Below are 22,134 nucleotides of genomic sequence, written 5' to 3' on the forward strand. Positions count from 1 at the left end.
AGGTTTTCACAATAACTTCATTGCAGTGTTAATTTAAGCCTACTTGTGATCAATAAGTAAATAAACTTTAACCCTTTCCCCCATTTTTCCAGGCAATGTGGATCGTTCCCGAAAACAAGCGGAATGAATGCATGTACAAAGGAAAGTCAAAAGAGGTGTGTTTCATTATTATTAAATACTCTGTGCTGGCAACAGTTGACTGCAATTACACAATTAGTGATAGCAATGGTTTATGATAAGATGGAGCATTGATACGGAGAAGAAAACCAGCAAGTATTGGCATTCAGTAGTGACCTCAGGTTGGTTGAAATGCGTTACTGCTTCCTTAAAAATGTATTGAAACATCAAGATTTGTGTCAGAAAAGTTTCCACAGACTATTAGCTGCCATCAGTCTATTCCTTAACATTTCTACAGAAGCAGAGAATCCAACTTTTTGATCAATTCCTATCAGAAGAAATTATTGTTTTTCAGAAATAAAAGCAAAAATGCATTTTTACGTTTATGGAGCTTTAAATTAAATGGTGGGAGGAAGGGTTCAGTTATATGGAGAATTAGAAAATCAATGTTCAAGGAGAGGGTAGAAGTGCAGGTTAATGGAGCTGAGGGCTCAGGAGAGGTTAGTAAAGTTTCCAGACCATCTAATAGAATAGAGTATAAAAGGTGGCAGGAATCTAACCTCAGGCAGAGCAAAAAAGGTGACAAGTATGAGAAGGAAGGTGGTCAATGTAGGACTAAGGGTGTTGTACCTAAATGCACGCAGTATATGGAACCAGGCAAAAGAGCTTGTTGCATATGTTGAAATTGGCTGGTACAGTGTTGTGGGTCCAGGGGAACAGGGCTGGGATCTAAATATCCAAGGATATGTGTTCTATCAGAAGGACAGGCAGATGGGCAAGGAGATGGGATTGTATTGTTAGTAAGAAATTAAGTTCTTATGTTCTTATGATATAGGATCAGAAGGCATAGAATTTCTGTGGGTACACCCAATATACCATGCCTTGGAACATCCTTTCCTGCAGCATATCAGGTAGACAACATTGGCTGAGTTGTAAGAGTATGTACCGAGTTCCTACGCACCACAGCGAGAAACTGCATTGACCTTCTCAGAAGACAAACACAGGACATGGCAGACAGAATACCCTTCGTTGTCCAGTACTTCCCCAGAGCGAAGACGCTAGGACATCTTCTCTGGTGTCTTCAACATGTCATCGATGAAGACGAACATCTTGCCAAGGCCATCCCCAGACCCCCACTTCTTGCCTTCAAGCAATCGCCCAATCTCTAACAGACCATTGTCCGCAGCAAACTAGCCTCCAGGGGACCAATGACCATGACACCACACAAACCTGCTGCAGCAACCTCTGCAGGATGTGCCAGATCATCGACATGGATGCCATCATCTCACGTGAGAACACCATCCACCAGGTACACACTACGTACTCTAGCAACTTGGCCAACTTTGTCTATCTGATACATTGCAGGAAAGGATGTCCCGAGGCATGGTATGCTGGAGAGACCATGCAGACACTACGACAACGGATCGACAAACGAGGCAAGATTGTTCTGTTCCTGTTGGGGAACACTTCAGCAGTCACAGGCATTCAGCCTCTGATCTTCGGGCAAGGGTTCTCCAAGGTGGCCTTCTGCGACACATGACAACACAGAATCGCTGAGCAGAAACTGATAGCCAAGTTCTGCACGCATGAGGACGGCTTCAACGGGATCTTGGGTTCATGTCACACTATCTGTAACTGCCACGACTTGCCTGGGCTTGCAAAATCTCACAAACTGACCTGGCTGGAGACAATACACATCTCTTTAACTTGTGCTTAACCATCTCTCCACTCACATTGTCTGTACCTTTAAGACTTGATTACCTGTAAAGACTCGCATTCCAACCATTATTTTGTAAATTGAGTTTGTGTCTTTATATGCCCTGTTTGTGAGCAGAACTCCTGCTCACCTGATGAAGGAGTAGTGCTCCAAAAGCTTGTGGCTTGTGCTACCAAATAAACCTGTTGGACTTTAACCTGGTGTTGTGAGACTTCTTACTGTGCTTACCACAGTCCAATGTTGGCATCTCATGGCAGGGAGAGTACCAGAGGACTGGGAAGTAGCTAATGTGACGCCTCTGTTTAAGAAGAGAGGGAGGCAGTAGATGGGTAATTATAGGCCGGTTAGCCTGACTTCGGTCATTGGCAATATTTTAGATTTCCAGCAGACCTTCGACAAGGTGCAGCAGAGGAATCTGTTAAGGGTAAGATCCTGGCATGGATAGAGAATTGGCTGACTGGCAGAGACAGAGAGTGGGGATAGAGGGTTTTTTTTTCAGAATGGCAGACGGCAACATGGTGTGCCTCAGGGGTTGGTGCTGGGACCACAACTTTTCACAATATGCATTAACAATTTGCAGGAAGGAACAGAAGGCACTGTTGCTAAGTTTGCAAATGATACAATGTTATGTAGAGGAACAGGTAGTATTGAGGAAGCAGGACTTGGACAGGTTAGGAGAGTGGGCAAAGAAGTGGAGTTCAATGTGGAAAAGTGTGAAGTTATGCACTTTAGAAGGAGGAATGGAGGCATAGACTATTTTCTAAATGGGGAAAAGTTTAGGAAATCAGAAACACAAAGGGACTTGAGAATCATTGTTCAAGATTCTTTTAAGGTTAACGTGCAGGTTGAGTTGATAGTTAGGCAAATGCAATGTTTGCACTCATGTCGAGAGGGCTAGAATACAAGAGCAGGGATGTACTTCTGAGGCTGTATAAGGCTCTGGTCAGACCCCGTTTGGAGTATCGTGAGCAATTTTGGGCCCCATATCTAAGGAAGGATGTGCTGGCCTTGGGAAGGGCCCAGAGGAGGTTCACAAGAATGATCCCTGGAATGAAGAGCTTGTTGTATGAGGAATGGTTGAGGACTCTAGGTCTACAATTTTAGAGTTTAGAAGGATGAGTGGAGATTTTATTGAAACTTACAGGGTACTGCGATACCTAGTAGAGTAGACGTGGAGAGGATGTTTCCACTAATAGGGAAAACTAGAACCAGAGGGCACAACCTCAGGCTAAGGGACGATCCTTTAAAACAGAGGTGAGGAGGAATTTCTTCAGCTACAGAGTGGTGAATCTGTGGAACTCTTTGTTATAGAGGCCAGGTCATTGAATGTCTTTAAGACAGATAGATTATTGATTAATAAGGGGATCAGGGATAATGGAGATGAGAAAAATATCATCCATGATTAAATGGCAGAGCAGACTCGATGGGCTGCGTGGTCTAATTCTGCTCCTTTGTGTTACAGTCTTAGGGAGGTATGGTTGCAAGTTGCCCGCAAGTCATTTTTCATGTGTGAACTTAGGCAGGAAATGTCAGCAGGCTGTTTGTTGTGGCTATCACAGCTGAACCCCATTCTACTATGTAAGTGTTTTCCAATGGCACATCCCTGTGCAATTGTGATCAAACCTGGAAGCCTCAGGGGCGTTGCTGTCACTGAGAAGTGTATTTGCATTATCTGCCAGTTTTCTTTTGTCAACGTCAACCCATTAATCTCCTCTCTTTAATCAGCATGTCTGCTGTTTCCCTTTTATCTATTGTTCCATCTTTGCAAAACTGCTTGCCAACCTTTCAGCTTTCAAGTTTGACAAAGGGCTATACCTGAAATATTATCCTGTCTTTTCTCTCTTTCATGCTGACTGATCTACCTGTGTTTTTGTTTCCTGGTCTGTAGAACTCAGTACCACATCATGCAGCACATCTATTCGTGCTGGAGAAACTGCAGTGTGCTCTTTCGTTAAAATCAATGATTTATTATCACATTCAATTCAAATGAGCAGTTTCTACATATTGTTGTTAAAAGCTTATTTTGCCAAGACTTGTATCCAAAGTGAGTTTTCCACAAGTGTTTGCCAGTTGCATTTCTAATTCCTTTTGCATCACAAACATTGTGCCAGAACAGATTATTTGATTTTTCTTCCGTATAAAATTTTTTTTTTAATAGCTGTGTTGAAACAGAGATAAGCTTTTCTTCTGAAGTGTTTGTTACCAGTTTCTCCAGCTCAGTTTAACCGTGACTCTCTCCACACTGAGAGCTATATGCCCCTTGGTGTGGTACTGTTCACAACTCTCTGCTTTATGGTGGAAAATTTGTCTGAGCAGCAAATTCTTATTAGGGGAACATGAAACCATGATCACCTGGCAGGAGTGTATATCTCTTTTGGTTAAGCCAAACATTAGATCAAGTCCAAGATCAGGTGCCTTTGCTTGTCTGTCTGGATCTTGTATGTATGTCTTGTATGGACCATGAATTGAATTCAATTTAAATTTGATTTTTGGAGCAAGCAGGGAGATGGATTCAGGTTTTCTCTGCACATTGGTTTCGTAACTTTAAGAGTGGAGTGAAAATTTAAATTTAAAAAAATTTCCACCTCAAGAGCCTGTTCCACCGTTTTATTATACCATAGTTTATTTGTGTTTTGTCAGTTGTGGGGGGGAAATAAGTGGTGTAGAAACATTGTTTATATTGCTACAGTGGACTGTGTCCCTATATTTGACTAACAGCATTGTATATAACTTTTAAGATGTTTGTCTTGTATCTTTGCGCAATGATTATTGGAAGGATAGAAATCAGAACATGAATCGACCTATGTTGTTACTGTACCTCACTTTGGAGTCCATATGTCGCAGTAAAAGCGTATTCCACCCTTCTGCCATTTGTGTCAGCTAGTAATAGAGTATGAAGTATAAAATAATGTACAAAATTATCTGCATAAATTTGTAAAGGAAAGTCACTGTCTTCAGCGTTTATGTATAATTAATTTTTTCCATTACAGAAAGATTGCCGCAACTACATACGCATTCTGCACCTGTTAACGGAAACCAGAATGTATGTTTGTGGAACATATGCATTTCACCCAACGTGTGATTACATGGTCAGTAGAGATCTGCAGTACATATCTGACCAATCAATGAGTTTAGAATTACGCAAGTGAAATGGGAGTTGAAGTCCATTCATGTATGAACTTTGTTCTTGCTTATTTATTTCAGACCATCATGTGATGTTATTGTTGGACAATCTCCAACAAGAAATTTATGTATGTGGGATTATGGGAATAGGACATGGCCAAGATGCTTTGTCGGAGAATTGGTGCAGACTTAATGGGCTGAATGGCCTCCTTCTGCACTGTAGGGATTCTATGATATTGTGAAGTATGTAAAAGAGCAGACATATTGAAATAAAATATAAAATGCTGAGAAAGCTTAGTGGAAATGGTATGAACCACTGGAGACAGAAACAGAACCAGACTTTGACAAAGGGTCGTCTAGACTCGAAACATTGGCTCTATTCTCTCTCCACAGATGCTGTCAGACCTACTGAGATTTTCCAGCATTATCTGTTTTTGTTTCAGACTGCAGCATCTGCAGCATTTTGCTTTTGTATTAGAAACAGAGTTAACATTATGATCAGTGAGCAGTTTCTGCATCAAACATTGATTTTCCTGATTCCAATACCCAGTGTGTTGTTCCTTGTGCATCACTGCAAAATATTACTCCAGGTTGGGGTGGTTGTGGCAATTTGTATATTGTTTTCATGGGAGTAAGAAGAGCTTTCAAGCTGGTATTACTGCTCTAGTCTTACTATATAAGAAGTTATTGACGACTAGATTTTCTCATTCAAATTTTCAAACTAAAATTTTAAAAGAAAAAGTAGTGACACGTTGTCATCAGAAAGTTACCCTAGTTGAATTTAATATACGTGCAGTAAAACATTTTTGTTTGACAGGTCGTTAACAATGGCAAAATTGAGCTAGAAAACAAGCCTGAGGAGGGTAAAGGACAGTGTCCATTTGACCCTGCCCAGAGATATGCCTCTATTATGGTTGGTATGTAATTGATTTAAATAATATTTCAAAATATTTGTGAGTTTGTAGTCCTTATTACAAGAAAATAAGGACTGGAATTTATATCATGCTTTACGAAGTACCAAGTGCTTCATGTCCAAAGAATTTTCTTTTGTGGTGTTTGACTATTGTGTAGGCAAAAGGACAGTCAGGTGCCAGAAACAACAATTGAGATAAATGGCCAATGGAAGGGAGAACATTGACCAAAACTCTATCAGAGCATTCCATCCAGGCCCTAACCCCATAACCCCATGTATGTACCCCACTAATCTCCCTAACCTACACACCTTTGGTCATAAAGGAGCAATTTAGAATCATAGAAACCCTACAGTGCAGAAAGAGATCATTTGGTCCGTCGAGTCTGCACCGACCACAATCCCATCCAGGCCCTACCCTTATATCCCTACATGTTTGCCCACTAATCCCTCTAATCTATGCATCTGAGGACTCTAAGGGGCAGTTTTTAGCATAGCCAGTCAACCTAACCCGCACATCTTTGGATTGTGGGAGGAAACCCGAGCACCCGGAGGAAACCCACGCAGACACAAGGAGAATGTGCAAACCTCACACAGACAGTGACCCAAGCCAGAAATCGAACCCAGGTCCCTGGAGCTGTGGTGGGATTTGAACTCGGGTCCCTGAATTACTAGTCCAGTGACAATGTCACTATACCATTGCCTCTTTATCAACACCTCCTGATAGCCAAGTTCCCCACACATGAGGACAGGCTCAACCGGGATCTTGGGTTCATGTCATACTATCTGTAACCCCCATGACTTGTCTGGGCTTGCATAATCTCACTAACTATATTGGCAGGAGACAACACACATCCCTTCTGTTCTTAACCCTCTCTCCATTCATATTGTCTGTCTGTAATTTTAAGACTCGATTACCTGTAAGGACTCACATTCCAAACATTATTTAGTAAATTTGAGTTTGTGTCTTTATATGCCCTGTTTGTGAGCAGAACTCCTATTTACCTGATGAAGGGGCAGCACTCCAAAAGCTAGTGGCTTGTGCTACCAAATAAACTTGTTAGACTTTAACCTGATGTCATGAGACTTGCATCGAAATAGTGCCATGCAATTTTTCCACATCACTGTCAGTTTTAACTTCTCATCCAAAACACAGCACGTCAGAGAGTGCAGCAGTCCCTCAGTAGTATATTGGAGTGTCATCCTAAATTTTGCAGTTTAGCCTCTCGTGTAACTTGAACCCACGCATTTATGATTCAGGTGAGAGTCCTACCACAGAGTCATGGATGATCCATATTTCACATGAGTCATTGGCTTCAATAGAGATGGAGAGGGAGTATGAGAAAGATGTGATGTCGCTTGCACAGTCTGCACTGTGTGTAATTTAGATTGCAAGCTGGACAAAGTATGCAGTTGAGATATGAATATTCAATTAATGGGATTGGGTACAGTAGGGTGGAAATTGAAAATATAACCCATGCCTATTCATTTAAGCCCATTGATAGTGCAAGGTGTGGTAGCTAGTGTCTAATCCTTTTCACAAAAGTGAATGATATTTGGATTACCTCAATTTCATGTATTTTAGATGGAGAACTTTACTCTGCAACAGCCAATAACTTCCTTGGTTCTGAACCCATTTTACTGCGCAGCTTCCAAAACAGCTTGCGATCGGAGTACAAGACTTCCTGGCTACATGGTGAGCATGATTCTTGCGTATAATGCTGAAAGTCCCCAGTGGGTTCTTTTTACCATACAAGCTTTATTTAATTTTGGGGATGCAGAGCAGTGAAGTTTGCATAAATTTTGGTTTATTATGTCATCAATATTGTTGTCAGGAGTTGTAATGTAAAACCAAGGGGAATTTAGTTCACTTTGTTTGTTTTTATGTTGCAGGGTAAATCTGTCTACAGTTAGGCATCTCAAGTCAGTTACCCACTCAAAAAAAATAGTAACATGAAAATAATTCATTCTTTGTGAATTATGCACTGGTTTAAAAGTTCTTGATTATTAATGGTACTGTTTGAAAATAAGACCACTTTGCTCTGACTCGATGAGTTTTCCCTCACTTGTATCATCAAAGTGAGAAATATGGATGCTCATCACTGAGGAACCTAGGCTACAGCAAGATTTGATGCAGACCAGGGCTGCCTCATTACACCAGTGAGCCTTGGCCTCAAATACAGAGGAGTAATATCTATCCCTTTTTTTATATAATAGCTCCTCATATTGAGATTGTTTGTTTTTATTAGTCATAAATCAGACTTACATTAACATTGCAACAAAGTTACTGTGAAATTTCCCTAGTCACCACACTCCGGCACCTGTTTGGGTCAATGCCCAACTGTGGGAGGAAACCAGACCACCCGGAGGAAACCCACGCAGACACAGGGAGAACTTGCAGACTCCACACAATTACCCAAGCCAGGAATCCTGGTACTGTGAGGCAGCAGTGCCACATTGCACAAAGTCACAATAGTGTTAAACTTGGAGCTGTTTAATTTAGTGGGCCTCTTCTTGGTCGAGACTGCTTAAACTTGTTTCACATGGAACATTTTACAGCTGACAGCAAATACATTTATCTCTTTAATCTGGGTGGATTAGAATTAATTAATCTTGCTGCTTGAATGCTGAAGTTATTATTCTTATTAATGTCGTATATTGGAGATATGCTTGGGACATGGAGAGTTAAAACAACAGAGCTTTATTTACAGGTGTGCGCTCTCTTACATGGCACTTCTCTACATTTTTCTCGCACTAGTGACTTGTGACCCCACTTCTGGTGAATATACAAATACATTAACACAACAGAGCTTCAGTAAAATAATAAGGATTAATATAAATAGATAACATTTCCTTTTCCCTTAAATTGAATGTCCCCAACAAGTTCCAACAAGTAGGACATGAACAATAATCAACAAATCCTTTACTATCAATAATTCAGACAGTCTGGAGGCCATTGCCTTTGGAATGCTTGGTAAATCTCTGGTGTTTAAGAAGGGCTGCAAGGAAAAGCCTGGGAATTACAGGCTAGTGAGCCTCACATCTGTGGTGGGTAAGTTGTTGGAAGGTATTCTGAGAAACAGGATCTACAGGCATTTAGTAATGCAAGGACTGATTAGGGACAGTCAGCATGGCTTTGTGAGTGGAAAATCATGTCTCACAAATTTGATTGCGTTTTTTGTAGGGGTAACCAAGAAGGTAGATGAGGGCAGTGCAGTTGATGTTGTCTACGTGGACTTTAGCGAGGTGTTTAGCGAGGACGACATACTGCATGGTAGGTTATTGCAGAAGGTTAAATCTCACAGGATCCAGAGTAAGGTATCAAAATGGATACAAAATTGGCTTCTTGATAAAAGCCAGGGTGATTGTAGAGGGTTATTTTTCAAACTGGAGGCCTGTGACCAGTAGTGTGCCTCAGGGATCAGTGATGGGTCCGCTGTTATTTGTAATTTATATTAATGATTTGGATGAGAATGTAGGAGGCATGGTTAGTAAGTTTGCAGATGACACCAAGATTGATGGCATAGTGGACACTGAAGAAAGGTTTTTCCAATTGCAGCGGGATCTTGATCGTTGGGCCAGTGGGCTGACGAATGGCAGATGGAATTTAACTTGGACGAATGTGAGGTGGTGCATTTTGATTGAACCAGGGCAGAACTTACACAGTTAATGGTAGGGTGTTGGGGAGAGTTACAGAACAAAGAGATCCTGGGGGTACATGTTCATAGCTCCTTGAAAGTGAGTCACAGATGGACAGAGTGGTGAAGAACGCATTCGGCATGCTTGGTTTCATCAGTCAGAACATTAAATACAGGAGTTGGGACATCTTGTTGAAGTTATACAAGACATTGGTATGATCACACTTGGAATACTGTGTGCAGTCCTGGTCACCCTGTTATAGAAAGGAAAATATTACACTAGAAAGAGTGCAGAACAGATTTACTAGGATGCTACTGGGACTTGATGGTTTGAGTTATAAGGAGATGTTGGATAGACTGGGACCTTTTTCTCTGGAGCGTAGGAGGCTGAGGGGTGATCTTATACAGGTCTATAAAATAATGAGGGGCACAGATCAGCTAGATAATCATTATATTTTCCCAAAGGTAGGGGAGTCTAAGACGGGAGGACATAAGTTTAAGGTGAGATGGGAAAGATATCTACAAGGGCAATTTCTTCATGCAGGGTGATGAGTGTCTGGAACAAGTTGCCAGAAGTAGCAGTAGAGGCAGTACAATTCTGTCTTTTAAAATTTGTTACATGAGTACGATGGGCATAAAGGGATAGGGGCCAAATGCGGGCAATTGGGATTATCTTATGGGTTTTAAAATAGGGCAACATGGACAAGTTGGGCCGAAGGGCCTGTTTCTATGTAAACCTCTATGACTCTGTGTCTTTTTTACATTGGTAGTAAACTCTGGTGTTTTTGTCTTTCCACTAACATCATTGGTGGTTGGTTTGACCTGCTTTGATGTAGGTATTCAAGTTGTCTCAGTGCCTGATCTGTAGGTGAGGTGTTGCTTTCCTCAGCATTGGCCATTGGTGCCAGGGTTCTGGAAGGTTCAAGTTTGTAAGTTTGAGCCTGGATTCTTCACATGTTCCAATTCTGACAAATCTGTTCTTCCAGCCAACAGCAGGTCAGAATGCTTGCTTCTGGTGATGTCATCTCTGGTCTAGGCAGTATAAAAGACAGGTTCAGCCCATGTAACGGTTGTGGCAGGAACCTATTTCTCTCCTGTGGAGTAATTCCTATCCATAACTCTATGTCCTTGGTGGGAAACACTATGCTTTGCTTTGCTTTCCCACAATTTCATTTATTCTTGCTGTTGAATTTCTTGAGGTATCAACAGGTCAAATGTCAAATGTAGTTGTCTCTTCATCGTTGGTAATGCAGGAGAGGTCTTAATCATTGAATGGGCGACATTCAGAAAGGATAGTAGGACTAGGGGGCACAGCCTCAAGATAAAGGGGGGGCGGTTTAGAACAGAGTTGAGGAGGAACTTCTTCACTCAAAGGGTGGTGAATCTCTGGAATTCTCTGCCCGTTGATGTGGTGGCGGCTACCTCGCTAAATATTTTTAAGATGCAGGTTGATGGGTTTTTGATAAGAGAGGGGATTAAGGGTTATGGGGAGAGGGCGGGAATGTGGAACTGAGCCACGACAGATCAGCCATGATCTTATTGAATGGCGGGGCAGGCTCGAAGGGCTAGTTGGCCTACTCCTGCTCTTATTTCTTATGTTCTTATGTTCTTATTCCTATACATTAGTAGGAATTTATTAACATGCTTAATTAGCAAGCCATGTTCTATTGTTGCTCTCAAGGTATGTTTCATTGTTTGGACGAAACATTCTGCTAGTCCATTGGTAACAAGATGATGCAGCGTGGACTCAATATGTTGAATACCATTCTCTTGCAAGAAACTTTCATACTTTTGTGAGGCAAGTTGTTCAGGGAATCCAAACTGACTATATATACTTGTAGTTCCATGATAGTGTTCTCTGATTACCTAGATTTCATCACAGCAACTCTGGCCATTTTATGTGAGCATTGGCTGTTACCAAGAATATGTATCCCTCAAAAGGTCCTGCAAAATCCATGTGCACTCATTGCCAAGCCACTTCAGGCCATCCTACGGATGCAGTGGTGCTAAGGATGGCAGGTTTCTTATCCTTACACAGCTCTGGTTTTCTTTTCAATTTCTGCATCCAATCCAGACCACTGGAAATAACTCCTCGCTATTTCCTTCATGTGTACGATTCTACAATAGCACTCATGTAACTTCTCCAACACTCTTTTTCTCAATGGTGGTGGAACAATTGCTCTGAGTCACCATAGAAAACATCCTGACTCTACTGACTGCTCCATTCTCCTGGAGTAATACAGCTTCAGGTTAGGTGCTAGTTCTGAGGTTTTCCCTTGTAGTACCATATAAATCACTTGAGAGTATTGGATCACTTCAAGTATGCTCCCTCGCTTGTCTGGGGTAAAAGAGCCCTCAGCATAAGAATTGTGGGAGCAGCATAAACTGCTGTATTCTGCAGCAAAGAACATGATGTTCAGCCTCGGAGTGGATACGGATGCTGATTGGACAGTCACTCATTTGAGACATGGCTGTTGCTATGCCTCGAGTGGACGGTAATTGAACACAGACCCCTGAGTGTCAGTGCTCAGAAACATGACCTCCAAAGAGAAATATGAGCTCCTTAACATTTGTGGCCAAAAGGCACAATCAGTGCCTGTCCTGTGAGTTAGCAACTGTGAATCACGATCAGTGCCAAATAAAAAGGGGGAACATCGGAAGCTGGAGGATTAACCACTATGGTGGGACCTCGAGTCCAGGACTCGGAGACATTGGAACAAAACCCATCGGGGGAGGAGTTCGATAACCTCGCCTCACCGCGGGTAAAATCTAAGTCCAACTGTGGGGGCTTTCTACCTTTTGTAGAACAAAGTTTTTTTTATATATAGGGAGCTTTTGATACCAGTTATATGATGGTTTGGATTATTTGTGTAACTCTTCGTGTAAGAAAGTTTCAATACTTTGTGCAGTAGAGTTGTGATACCTTTTGTAGTGAAGTTTAATACTTTTGGAGTAGCTTGATAAAGTGCAATAACCTGTGAATCTGAATCTTCCATAGCGTTGGTTGACCCAAGTCTGAGGTGTAACAAGAGGTGACTGGTGTATTGTCTACTTGTTCAAAGTAGAAGATATTCCCACGAGTAGTCTGATGAACTACCTGGTAGCGGTAATCTTGAAAGTCCATCCTTATTACCGTGTAGACATGATTGTCAATATCTAATGGTATAAGTATGTGCAGGCAAAAATTTTGTAAAGGTCCTTTTACTCCACACAGACGGGTCTCGGATGTCACTGATAACTGTAGGTGTCTCTGTCCTACTAGTGTTCAACCCACAAGCCGGAAGTATCACACTGGGACATTTTATACAAAAACAAGAAGAATCCTAGACCCCTCCTCAACCTTTACCTAATTGGGGGATTTCTGAAGGCTGAGAGAATATATTCACCTCTCCTCAGCTCATTTTAAAAAGGAAAATCCTTGCTGTTGCTGAGAAAATAGTGATTGGATCTTCTTGTGCTGGATCTTCCTGTGCTAGATCTTCCTTGTTCTTTCCTCTGCCACAAAGTAATTGTCTAGCTGGACACCTGAATTCACTCCTTTCTGACATCATGCAACTCTCCTGCACTGTTCTCCATAGAACTCCTTTTCGAGTTAATTGTTGAAAGGTCAACCACCTGTGTCTCTTGGCCAGAGTTCAATATTTTTTGAAAGGCAGTTCCCTTAATCAAATTAGCTGAGTCCTCCCATCAGTCAGTTTCAAAACAATGGGGCGCAAAGTCCTTACAGGATGAAACTGATTTGATCAGTTTCAATTACAGAGTCCAAACTGTTTTAGGTGGTATCTAATATGCTGCTAAGTGTCCCAAGGTGGTTTCCTGCAACTGCTAAATGTTTTCCCATTAGTGGAGGCATTATTCTATATAGCTCGGACAAAACTCGTTACCATCTCTATTGTTTCTCCTGTAGTTGGTCAGGACTATCAACACCTCTTGCATAATCTTGTCAGCTAGTTTTGCCATGACTCATGGCCCCCCTTTGTTCATTCCTTAGATGGTCTGGTTGTGTTGCATATTCCGATGTCTGGTTTGCAGCCATTTTGCTTGAATATTGGCCTTTAAAATCATACAGTCTTTAAAACATCCATTGTTCCACTTGAAATTGGCCATGTTGTATCAGGTTTAATATAACGTCCATGTATCATATGGACTTCATTCAAGTGATGGATTTGCTGCATCTTACACCATGTAGACTTGATTGTCAACATTTAATGGTACAAGTATGTCCCGACAAAAGCAATACTTATTGCAGCATTCTGCTTGCTGCAAGTGATGGAAATCCCTTGTACGGTCCAAAAATGGAAGCTAATGGACGATGGTCCCATCAACAAGATAAATTTTCTCCTGTACAGGAACTGATGGAATTGCTTTACTCCAAAAATAATCCCTAATCCTTCTCTTTTGATCTGCACATAATTACTTTCTGTCTTATTTGATTTGATTTGTTATTGTCACATAAGAACATACGAAATAGGAGCAGGAGTAGGTCATCTAGCCCCTGGAGCCTGCTCCGCCGTTCAGTAAGATCATGGCTGATCTGATAGTGCGTTCAGTTCCACTTATCCGCTTGCTCCCCATAACCCTTAATTCACTTATTGTTTAAAAATCTATCTATCTGTGATTTAAACACATTTAAAGAGATAGCCTCTACTGCTTCATTGGACAGAGAATTCCAAAGATCCACTACCCTCTGGGAGAAGTTCCTCCTAAACTCTGTTCTAAATTGACTCCTCCGTATTTTGAGGCTTTGCCCCCTAGTTCTTGTTTCCATTCTAAGTGGAAATAACCTTGCTGCTTCTACCTGTCTTGCCCTTTCATTATCTTATATGTCTCTATAAGATCTCCCCTCAACCTTCTAAACTCCAATGAGTACAGGCCCAGTCTACTCAATCTCTCCTCATGTATTAATATATAGTGTTTCTTGCGTGCTAAACAAAGCATATCGTTCATAGAGAAGGAAAGGAGAGAGTGCAGAATGAAGTGTTACAGTCATAGCTGGATTAGAGAAAGATCAACTTTAACGCGAAGTAGGTCCATTCAAAAGTCTGATGGCTGCAGGGAAGAAGCTTTTCTTGAGTTGGTAGATACGTGTCCTCAAACTTTTTTATTTTTTCCTCGATGGAAGATAGTAAGTCAGGGGCCCTTAATTGTGCTGGCTGCTTTTCTGAGGCAGCGGGAAATGTAGACAGTATCAATGGGTGGGAGACTGGTTCGAGTGATGGACTGAACTTTGTTCATGACCCTTTGTAGTTTCTTGCGGTCTTGGGCAGAGCAGGAGCTATACCAAGCTTTGATACAACGGGAAAGAATGCTTTCTACGGTGCACCTGTAAAAATTGGTGAGAGTCATAGTAGGCATGCAAAATTTTCTTAATCTTCTAAGAAAATAGAGGCGTTGCTGGGCTTTCTTACCAATAACCTTAGCATGGAGGGACTAGGACAGGTTATTGGTGATCCGGACACCAACAAACTTAAAACTCTCGACCATTTCTACTTTGTCCCCATTGATGTAGACATGGGCATGTCCTTCACTATGCTCCTGAAGTTGATGACTATCTCCTTCATTTTGTTGACATTGAGGGAGAGATTATTGTCATCACACCATCTTACCAGATTCTCTACCTCTTTCCTGTACTCATCTCGTCATTGTTTGCGATACGATTCACTGCGGTGGTGTCATCAGCAAACTTGAAAGTCGAGTTGGAGAGGAATTTGGCCACACAATCATAGGTGTATAAGGAGTAGAGTAAGGGGCTGAGATGACAGCTTTGTTATGCACCAGTGTTGAGGATGATCGTGGCGGAGGTGTTGCCTATTCTTACTGATTGCCGTCTGTGGGTTAGGAAATTCAGGATCCAGTCGCAGCACGAGGAGCCAAGTCCCAGGCCACGGAGTTTGGAAATGAGTTTTGTAGGGGTGATGGTGTTGAAGGCTGAGCAGTAGTCAATAAATAGGGCTCTGTTCAAGGTTCTTGGGACTTGGAGAGTTAAAACAAGGGACCTTTATTTACAGGCGTGTGCTTTCTTATTTGGCTGCTGCTTCTCTGCCTGTTTCCTGTGCTGGTGACTTGTGACATCACTCCCAGTGATTACATGAATACATTGGGCTGGACTTTCCGCTGCACTCGCCCCAAAACCAGAAAATCCCATCCGAGGTCAACGGACCTCTCCATGGTCCACCCCTCAACCGCTAGGATTCCCAAGGCCAGCAGAATGGGAAAATTCACCTCTTTGAACAACAGAGCTTCAGCAAACTAATAAGGATTAATACAAATACGTAACAGTTAGCTCCCTACCTCACATATTAATAACCAACTTATAGTCCGTGAAACTGCTCAGAATCATTCACTAGTGGTTATGTGAGAGAGACCCAATGATGACTGTTCTAACCATTGGTTTTCCTTTCTTGTGGGAAGGTACCTTGCTTCTGTTTTGTATTTGACACGTGAATTGCACTGAGATTGAAAATTTAACAGAGTAATGAAATCAAACCTATTTCACATTACTGCCCAGTTTGTTTGTAACTTTGTGCTCTCAGCTCATTAATCATGTTAATATCAATAATTAACATGGATTTTACAAACAAAATACTTCCTTTGGACTGAACCAAAAGCTGTAAGAAAAATGTCATGATGAAAGTAGGCTAATATTTATCTGCTCCGCGTATTATTAGTGTCATAATTCATCATTTTTAATCAGTTTGACCTTTTGAAAAGTTGTTTTAGGAAAACATGTTTCTCTTGTACCATTGAATTCTTACCTCCACAATATCATCAATTTATGGTGCTGACTCCAGATTTCCTACTTGGTGCTGATCATTTTCTCTATTAAATTGAGCACTTTTTTATTTACTTTTCTTTTAAACAGAGCCTAATTTTGTTCATTTGGATGTGGTGCGAGAGAGCGAAGATGATGCTGGTAGGGATGATAAGATTTACCTTTTCTTCAGTGAATTGGCTGTCGAGTTTGAATTCTACAGAAGGCCAGTGGTTTCGAGAATTGCTCGAGTGTGTAAGGTAGGTACTGATACCAGACACTCTGCTAAATTCTGTGGTGGTTCAATTTTATTGTGGTTTATTTATGTGAGAGGCACAGAGAGTGGTAGAGTGTTACAGGAAGCTCCACCTTGAACTTTCACCTCAGGGCACTCAGTTCAAATCAAGCCCAGACTGAGGATAAATGTCTCTTCAGTCAGCTGTAAGTATATACAATATGAAAAAAGTTAGTGCCGTTTAATTAAAGTGTGGATCCACAACGTTTAAACTGCCCCTAGCTGAACATTATTGCTGCTAATCATTCAGAATGTGGGGCAGAGGAGAGAGCACCAGTGTACATAGAACAAAGACAGATTTTTGAGGTTAGAATCATAGAACCCTACAGTGCAGAAACAGGCCCTTCGGCCCATCGAGTCTGCACCGACCACAATCCCACCCAGGCCCTACCCCCATATCCCTACACATTTACCCGCTAATCCCTCTAACCTACACATCCCAGGACACTAAGGGGCAATTTTAGCATGGCCAATCAACCTAACCTGCACATCTTTGGACGGTGGGAGGAAACCGGAGCACCCAGAGGAAACCCACGCAGACACTAGGAGAATGTGCAAACTCCACACAGACAGTGACCCAAGCCGGGATTCGAACGCAGGACCCTGGAGCTGTGAAGCAGCAGTGCTAACCACTGTGCTACCATGCCGCCCATTTTGGAAAACATTGATAAGTAATACCTTCATAATGCAGGATTTTTCATGTTTTTAACAGATGCTTGATATTTGAGTCCGTTTAAGAATCACAGAAGCACACAACAGGAGACGTTGCATGTCTGTGCTAGCCCTTTAAAGAGTTATCCAATTAACCCAACCGCCCTGCTTTTTCTCCTTCACTATTTATCCATTTTCGTTTCGAACACTGTTGAATCTGCTTCCACCTACCCTTTCGGGCATTGCACTCCAGATCATAACTCACTCGCGTAAAAAGAATTCTCAGGTCTCCCCCTCCCTCCATTTCAAAACCAATATTCATCAAGTTGAATTGAAAATTGGAGAGCACTTTTTGTATATCATGCATGTTCATTTCAAGACTGTATTTACCAATTTCAAACAAAACTACAGAAAACCAGCGTTTCAAAACCATACCCACCGCAGTGGTGTCTTCCATTGTAACACAGGAACAGGATATTCAGTCTGTCCCATCATTCAGCTGGATGACTGATCTGTATCTTAATTGCATCTGTATCCCCCCCATACTTTTGCCTTACAACAATCTATCTCAGTTGACCCTTCTTTTCTGTATGAGATCTGAGAATATTTCCTGAATGCTGAACTCCCTATTGTTAAAATCCCTTCCTTTGTGGCAGGAACTTTGCTGCATTCTGGGGGGCGGTTTATGTTTGTGAAGCTTCTATATGTTCCCAATCTCAATGATCAATCTGAAACAGCCAAACATAGCGGCAGAATACAATAAGTGGTTTTCTTTTTGGGATGGCACAGAGGCATAGTGGTTAGCACTGCTGCCTCATGTGGCCGGGGACCCGGGTTCAATTCCAGCCTTGGGTCACAGTCTGTGTTGAGTTTACGCATTCTCCCCATGTCCACGTGGATTTCCTCCGGGTGCTCTGGTTTCCTCTTACAGTCCAAAGATGTGCGGGTTAGGTTGATTAACCATGCTAAATTGATCCTAGTTTTTAGGGAATTAGCAAAGTAAATATATGCTGTTGTGGGATAAGGGCCTGGGTGGGATTGTAGTCAGTGCAGACTCGATGAGCTAAATGGCCTCTTCTGTGCTGTAGGGATTCTGTAGAGAATATTGGCAGCTATGCACAAAAGGCTAGCCACAAACATCAGGCAGTCCTAATAAAACCAGACAATTCATCCTTCATGTACTGTGGAAAACTGCAGGTCTGCAGTCTGGCTCCACAGCCACATTAGAATGCACAATAGATGGCTCAATGCACGCAAGAAACCGCCATCTTCGATGGTGAAGGGAAACCAACTGTGACAAATATCCTCCCCATTAATTGTGACAACAGTTATCTTTCTAAAAAAAACAGCACAAAGCATCTTGTAGTTGTTGCATAATACCCTAGTAGGGTGGTAAACCTCATAGTAATCTTAAATCCACACATTGCTTATTATGTTTATTAGCAGTGCAAGTAATCTTACAGTAGGCTCACCAGGAGGGTGGGGAGGAAATGGTGGATGTCGTGGTCTTGTCTCTTGAGAAGACTATCTCCTGTTGCCAAAGATTAAGTAATACTAGAAGTTGAAATCAAGAAGAAGCACATTCGCTTTCCCACCAACTAAAAGGAACTGAATTGATTGTATGTGTTCCCAAAAAAAACTATTCCAACCATTCAATACAACTGGCCACTACAAACCATTTTCAAGTTAATTGCTTAATTGTATTAAACTAGATTATAAAAGTGTGACTGAGTTTACTTTTATCAAAACAAAGTGCTGAAAATTCAGTCATTAACTGAAAACTACTAACCAAAGATTAATATTGAGTTAGCGCCCTTTGTCAGAGCAGTCTGCACATTGCCAAGTTCCACACTGGGTGGTATTTTTCCCACCGAACCAAATGGGGAACTCTTCCAGTTTCTCTTAAAGAAAAATGGGGAAATGCTGCATGTACTGTAAATACCAACCCAAGATTGGCAGGAGATGTTTAGTTTATTTTATTGGTGTCACAAGTAGGCTTACATTAACACTGCAATGAAGTTACTGTGAAAATCCCCTAATCGCCATGCTCTGACACCTGATAGGGTGCACTGAGGAGCCATTTGGCATGGCCAATCCACCTAACCAGCATTCTTTCGGATTTGTGGGAGGAAACCAGAGCACTTGGAGGAAACCCACATAGACATAGGGAGAACGTGCAGGTAACCAAGCCGGGAATCAAACCCAGATCTCTGGGGCTGTGAGGCAACAGTGCTAACCACTGTGCCACCATGCCTTCCACAGATGTTTGTAGAGGGTTTAAAATTAACAGATGGATCCCCAACCTGCAGCCATCATAATTCTTGCACCAGAAAGATGTTCGTATGGCACACGGTCTCCTCTCTGCTGAACGCAGCCTCACCTTGCTGCTTCCTTTAGCACTTCTTCATCTTGTTTAAATCAGGATCCTGCAGTGTATTTGGGAAATCCATGGTTTGACAAACAAATGGTGCAACGAAGGTGAGACTGCCAACTGCAGTAAGTTGTTGGTTTTTAGAGCACACTTTGTGAACCAGGGAAAAGAAGAGAAGAACTTGTGTTTATACAGCACCTTTCGTGACCTAGGGACTTACCAAAACTTCTTACAGCCGGTAAAGTTATTAAACTAGAAAGAGTGCAGAAAAGATTTACTAGGATGCTACCAGGACTTGAGGGATTGAGTTATAAAGAGAGGTTGGACTTCTTTTGCGGGTAAGATTAAGGAGAATCCCAAGGCCTTCTATAAATATGTGAAAGGTAAAAGGATGAGAAGAGAAGGGATAGGACCTATAAAAGGTGAAGGGGGAAAGGTCTGTGTGGAACCAGAAGAAATGGCAGAGGTGCTTAATGAGTACTTTGCCTCAGTATTCACGGTGGAAGCTGATCTGGGAGATTTTGCTATGGATTTGCAGCAGATGGAAAAGATTGAGTTTGTGGATATTAAGGTGGAGGATGTGTTAGAACTTTTGAATTCTATCATGATAGATAAGTCGCCGGGACCAGATGGGATGTACCCCAGGATACTGTGGGAGGCGAGGGAAGTGATTGCAGAGCCCCTGGCGATGATCTTTGCGTTGTCAATGGAGACAGGAGAGGTTCTGGAAGATTGGAGGATTGCGGATGTAGTCCCTATTTTCAAGAAAGGGAACAGAGATAGCCCAGGAAATTACCGACCGGTGAGTCTGACCTCAGTGGTTGGTAAGCTGATGGAGAGGCTTCTGAGGGACAAGATTTACGAGCATTTGGAGAGGTTTGACATGATCAGGAATAGTCAGCATGGATTTGTCAAGGGCAGGTCGTGCCTTACGAGCCTAGTTGAGTTCTTCGATAATGTGACTGAACACATTGACGAAGGAAGTGCCGTGGACGTGATGTACATGGACTTCAGCAAGGCGTTTGATAAGGTCCCCCATACAAGACTTCTTGAGAAGGTGAGAGGGCATGGGATCCAAGGGCCTTTGGCCTTGTGGATCCAGAACTGGCTTGCCTGCAGGAGGCAGAGAGTGGTTGTGGATGGGTCTTTTTCTGAATGGAGGTCAGTCACCAGTGGAGTGCCCCAGGGATCTGTTCTAGGACCCTTGCTGTTTGTCATTTTCATAAATGACCTGGATGAGGAAGTGGAGGGATGGGTAAGTAAGTTCGCTGATGACACGAAGGTCGGTGGTGTTGTGGATGGTCTGGAAGGATGTCAAAAGTTGCAGCAGGACATAAATAGGATGCAGGACTGGGCGGAGAAGTGGCAGATGGACTTCAACGCGGATAAATGTGTAGTCGTCCATTTTGGCAGAACCAATGGGATGAACGAGTACACATAAGAACATAAGAACATAAGAAATAAGAGCAGGAGTAGGCCATCTAGCCCTTCGAGCCTGCCCCGCCATTCAATAAGATCATGGCTGATCTGTTGTGGCTCAGTTCCACTTTCCCGCCCTCTCCCCATAACCCTTAATCCCCTCTCTTATCAAGAACCCATCAACCCGCTTCTTAAAAATATTTAGTGAGGCAGCCTCCACCACTTCAACGGGCAGAGAATTCCAGAGATTCACCACCCTTTGAGTGAAGAAGTTCCTCCTCAACTCCGTTCTAAACCGCCTCCCCTTTATCTTGAGGCTGTGCCCCCTAGTCCTACTGTCTTTTTTGAGCGGGAAGAGTCTCTCCACCTCTATCCTATCCATCCCATTCATCATCTTATACGTCTCAATGAGATCTCCCCTCATTCTTCTAAACTCTAGCGAGTACAAGCCTAGTTTATTCAGCCTCTCCTCATAGCTCAATCCCCTCAACTCCGGTATCAGCCTAGTAAACCTCCTCTGCACTCCCTCCAGGGCCAAAATATCCTTGCGCAGGTGCGGTGCCCAAAACTGCACACAGTACTCCAGCTGCGGCCTCACCAATGCCCTATACAGCTGCAGCAAGACCTCCCTACTTTTATATTCAATCCCCCTTGCTATGAAGGCCAGCATCCCATTCGCCTTCCTGACCACCTGCTGCACCTGCAAGCTGGGTTTTTGCGACTCATGCACAAGGACCCCGAGGTCCCTCTGCACCATCGCCTGCTGCAGTTTTTCACCACGTAAGTAATACACTATCAAGGGCAGGAGTCTTAGTAGTGTTGAAGAGCAGAAGGATCTTGGGGTCCGGGTCCACAGGACTCTTAAATCGGCCTCGCAGGTGGAGGAGGTGGTCAAGAAGGCATATGGTGTACTGGCCTTCATTAATCGAGGGATTGAGTTTAGGAGTCGGGAGGTAATGCTGCAACTTAAGACTCTTGTCAGGCCTCATTTGGAGTACGGTGCGCAGTTCTGGTCGCCTCACTATAGGAAGGACGTAGAAGCTATTGAAAGGGTACAGAGGAGATTTACAAGGATGTTGCCTGGACTGGGAGGCATGCCTTATGAAGTTAGGTTGAGGGAGCCTGGGTCTCTTTTCCCTGGA

General features: G+C 42.5%; 1 protein-coding gene across 1 annotated transcript in view; it reads left to right on the forward strand.

Annotated features, from left to right (window-relative positions):
- Positions 1-22,134, forward strand: part of LOC145358656 (semaphorin-4E-like) — an 82,588-nt gene that overhangs the window by 41,798 nt on the left and 18,656 nt on the right. The window contains exons 4-8 of the mRNA XM_080212872.1: positions 93-155; positions 4,825-4,923; positions 5,775-5,874; positions 7,453-7,563; positions 16,368-16,516. Coding sequence (XP_080068998.1) covers positions 93-155; positions 4,825-4,923; positions 5,775-5,874; positions 7,453-7,563; positions 16,368-16,516 — 522 coding nt within the window. The remainder of the gene's footprint in view (positions 1-92; positions 156-4,824; positions 4,924-5,774; positions 5,875-7,452; positions 7,564-16,367; positions 16,517-22,134) is intronic.

This window comes from Carcharhinus amblyrhynchos, chromosome 26, assembly GCF_965287045.1.
Source record: "Carcharhinus amblyrhynchos chromosome 26, sCarAmb.v2.hapA, whole genome shotgun sequence".
Lineage (NCBI taxonomy): Eukaryota > Metazoa > Chordata > Chondrichthyes > Carcharhiniformes > Carcharhinidae > Carcharhinus > Carcharhinus amblyrhynchos.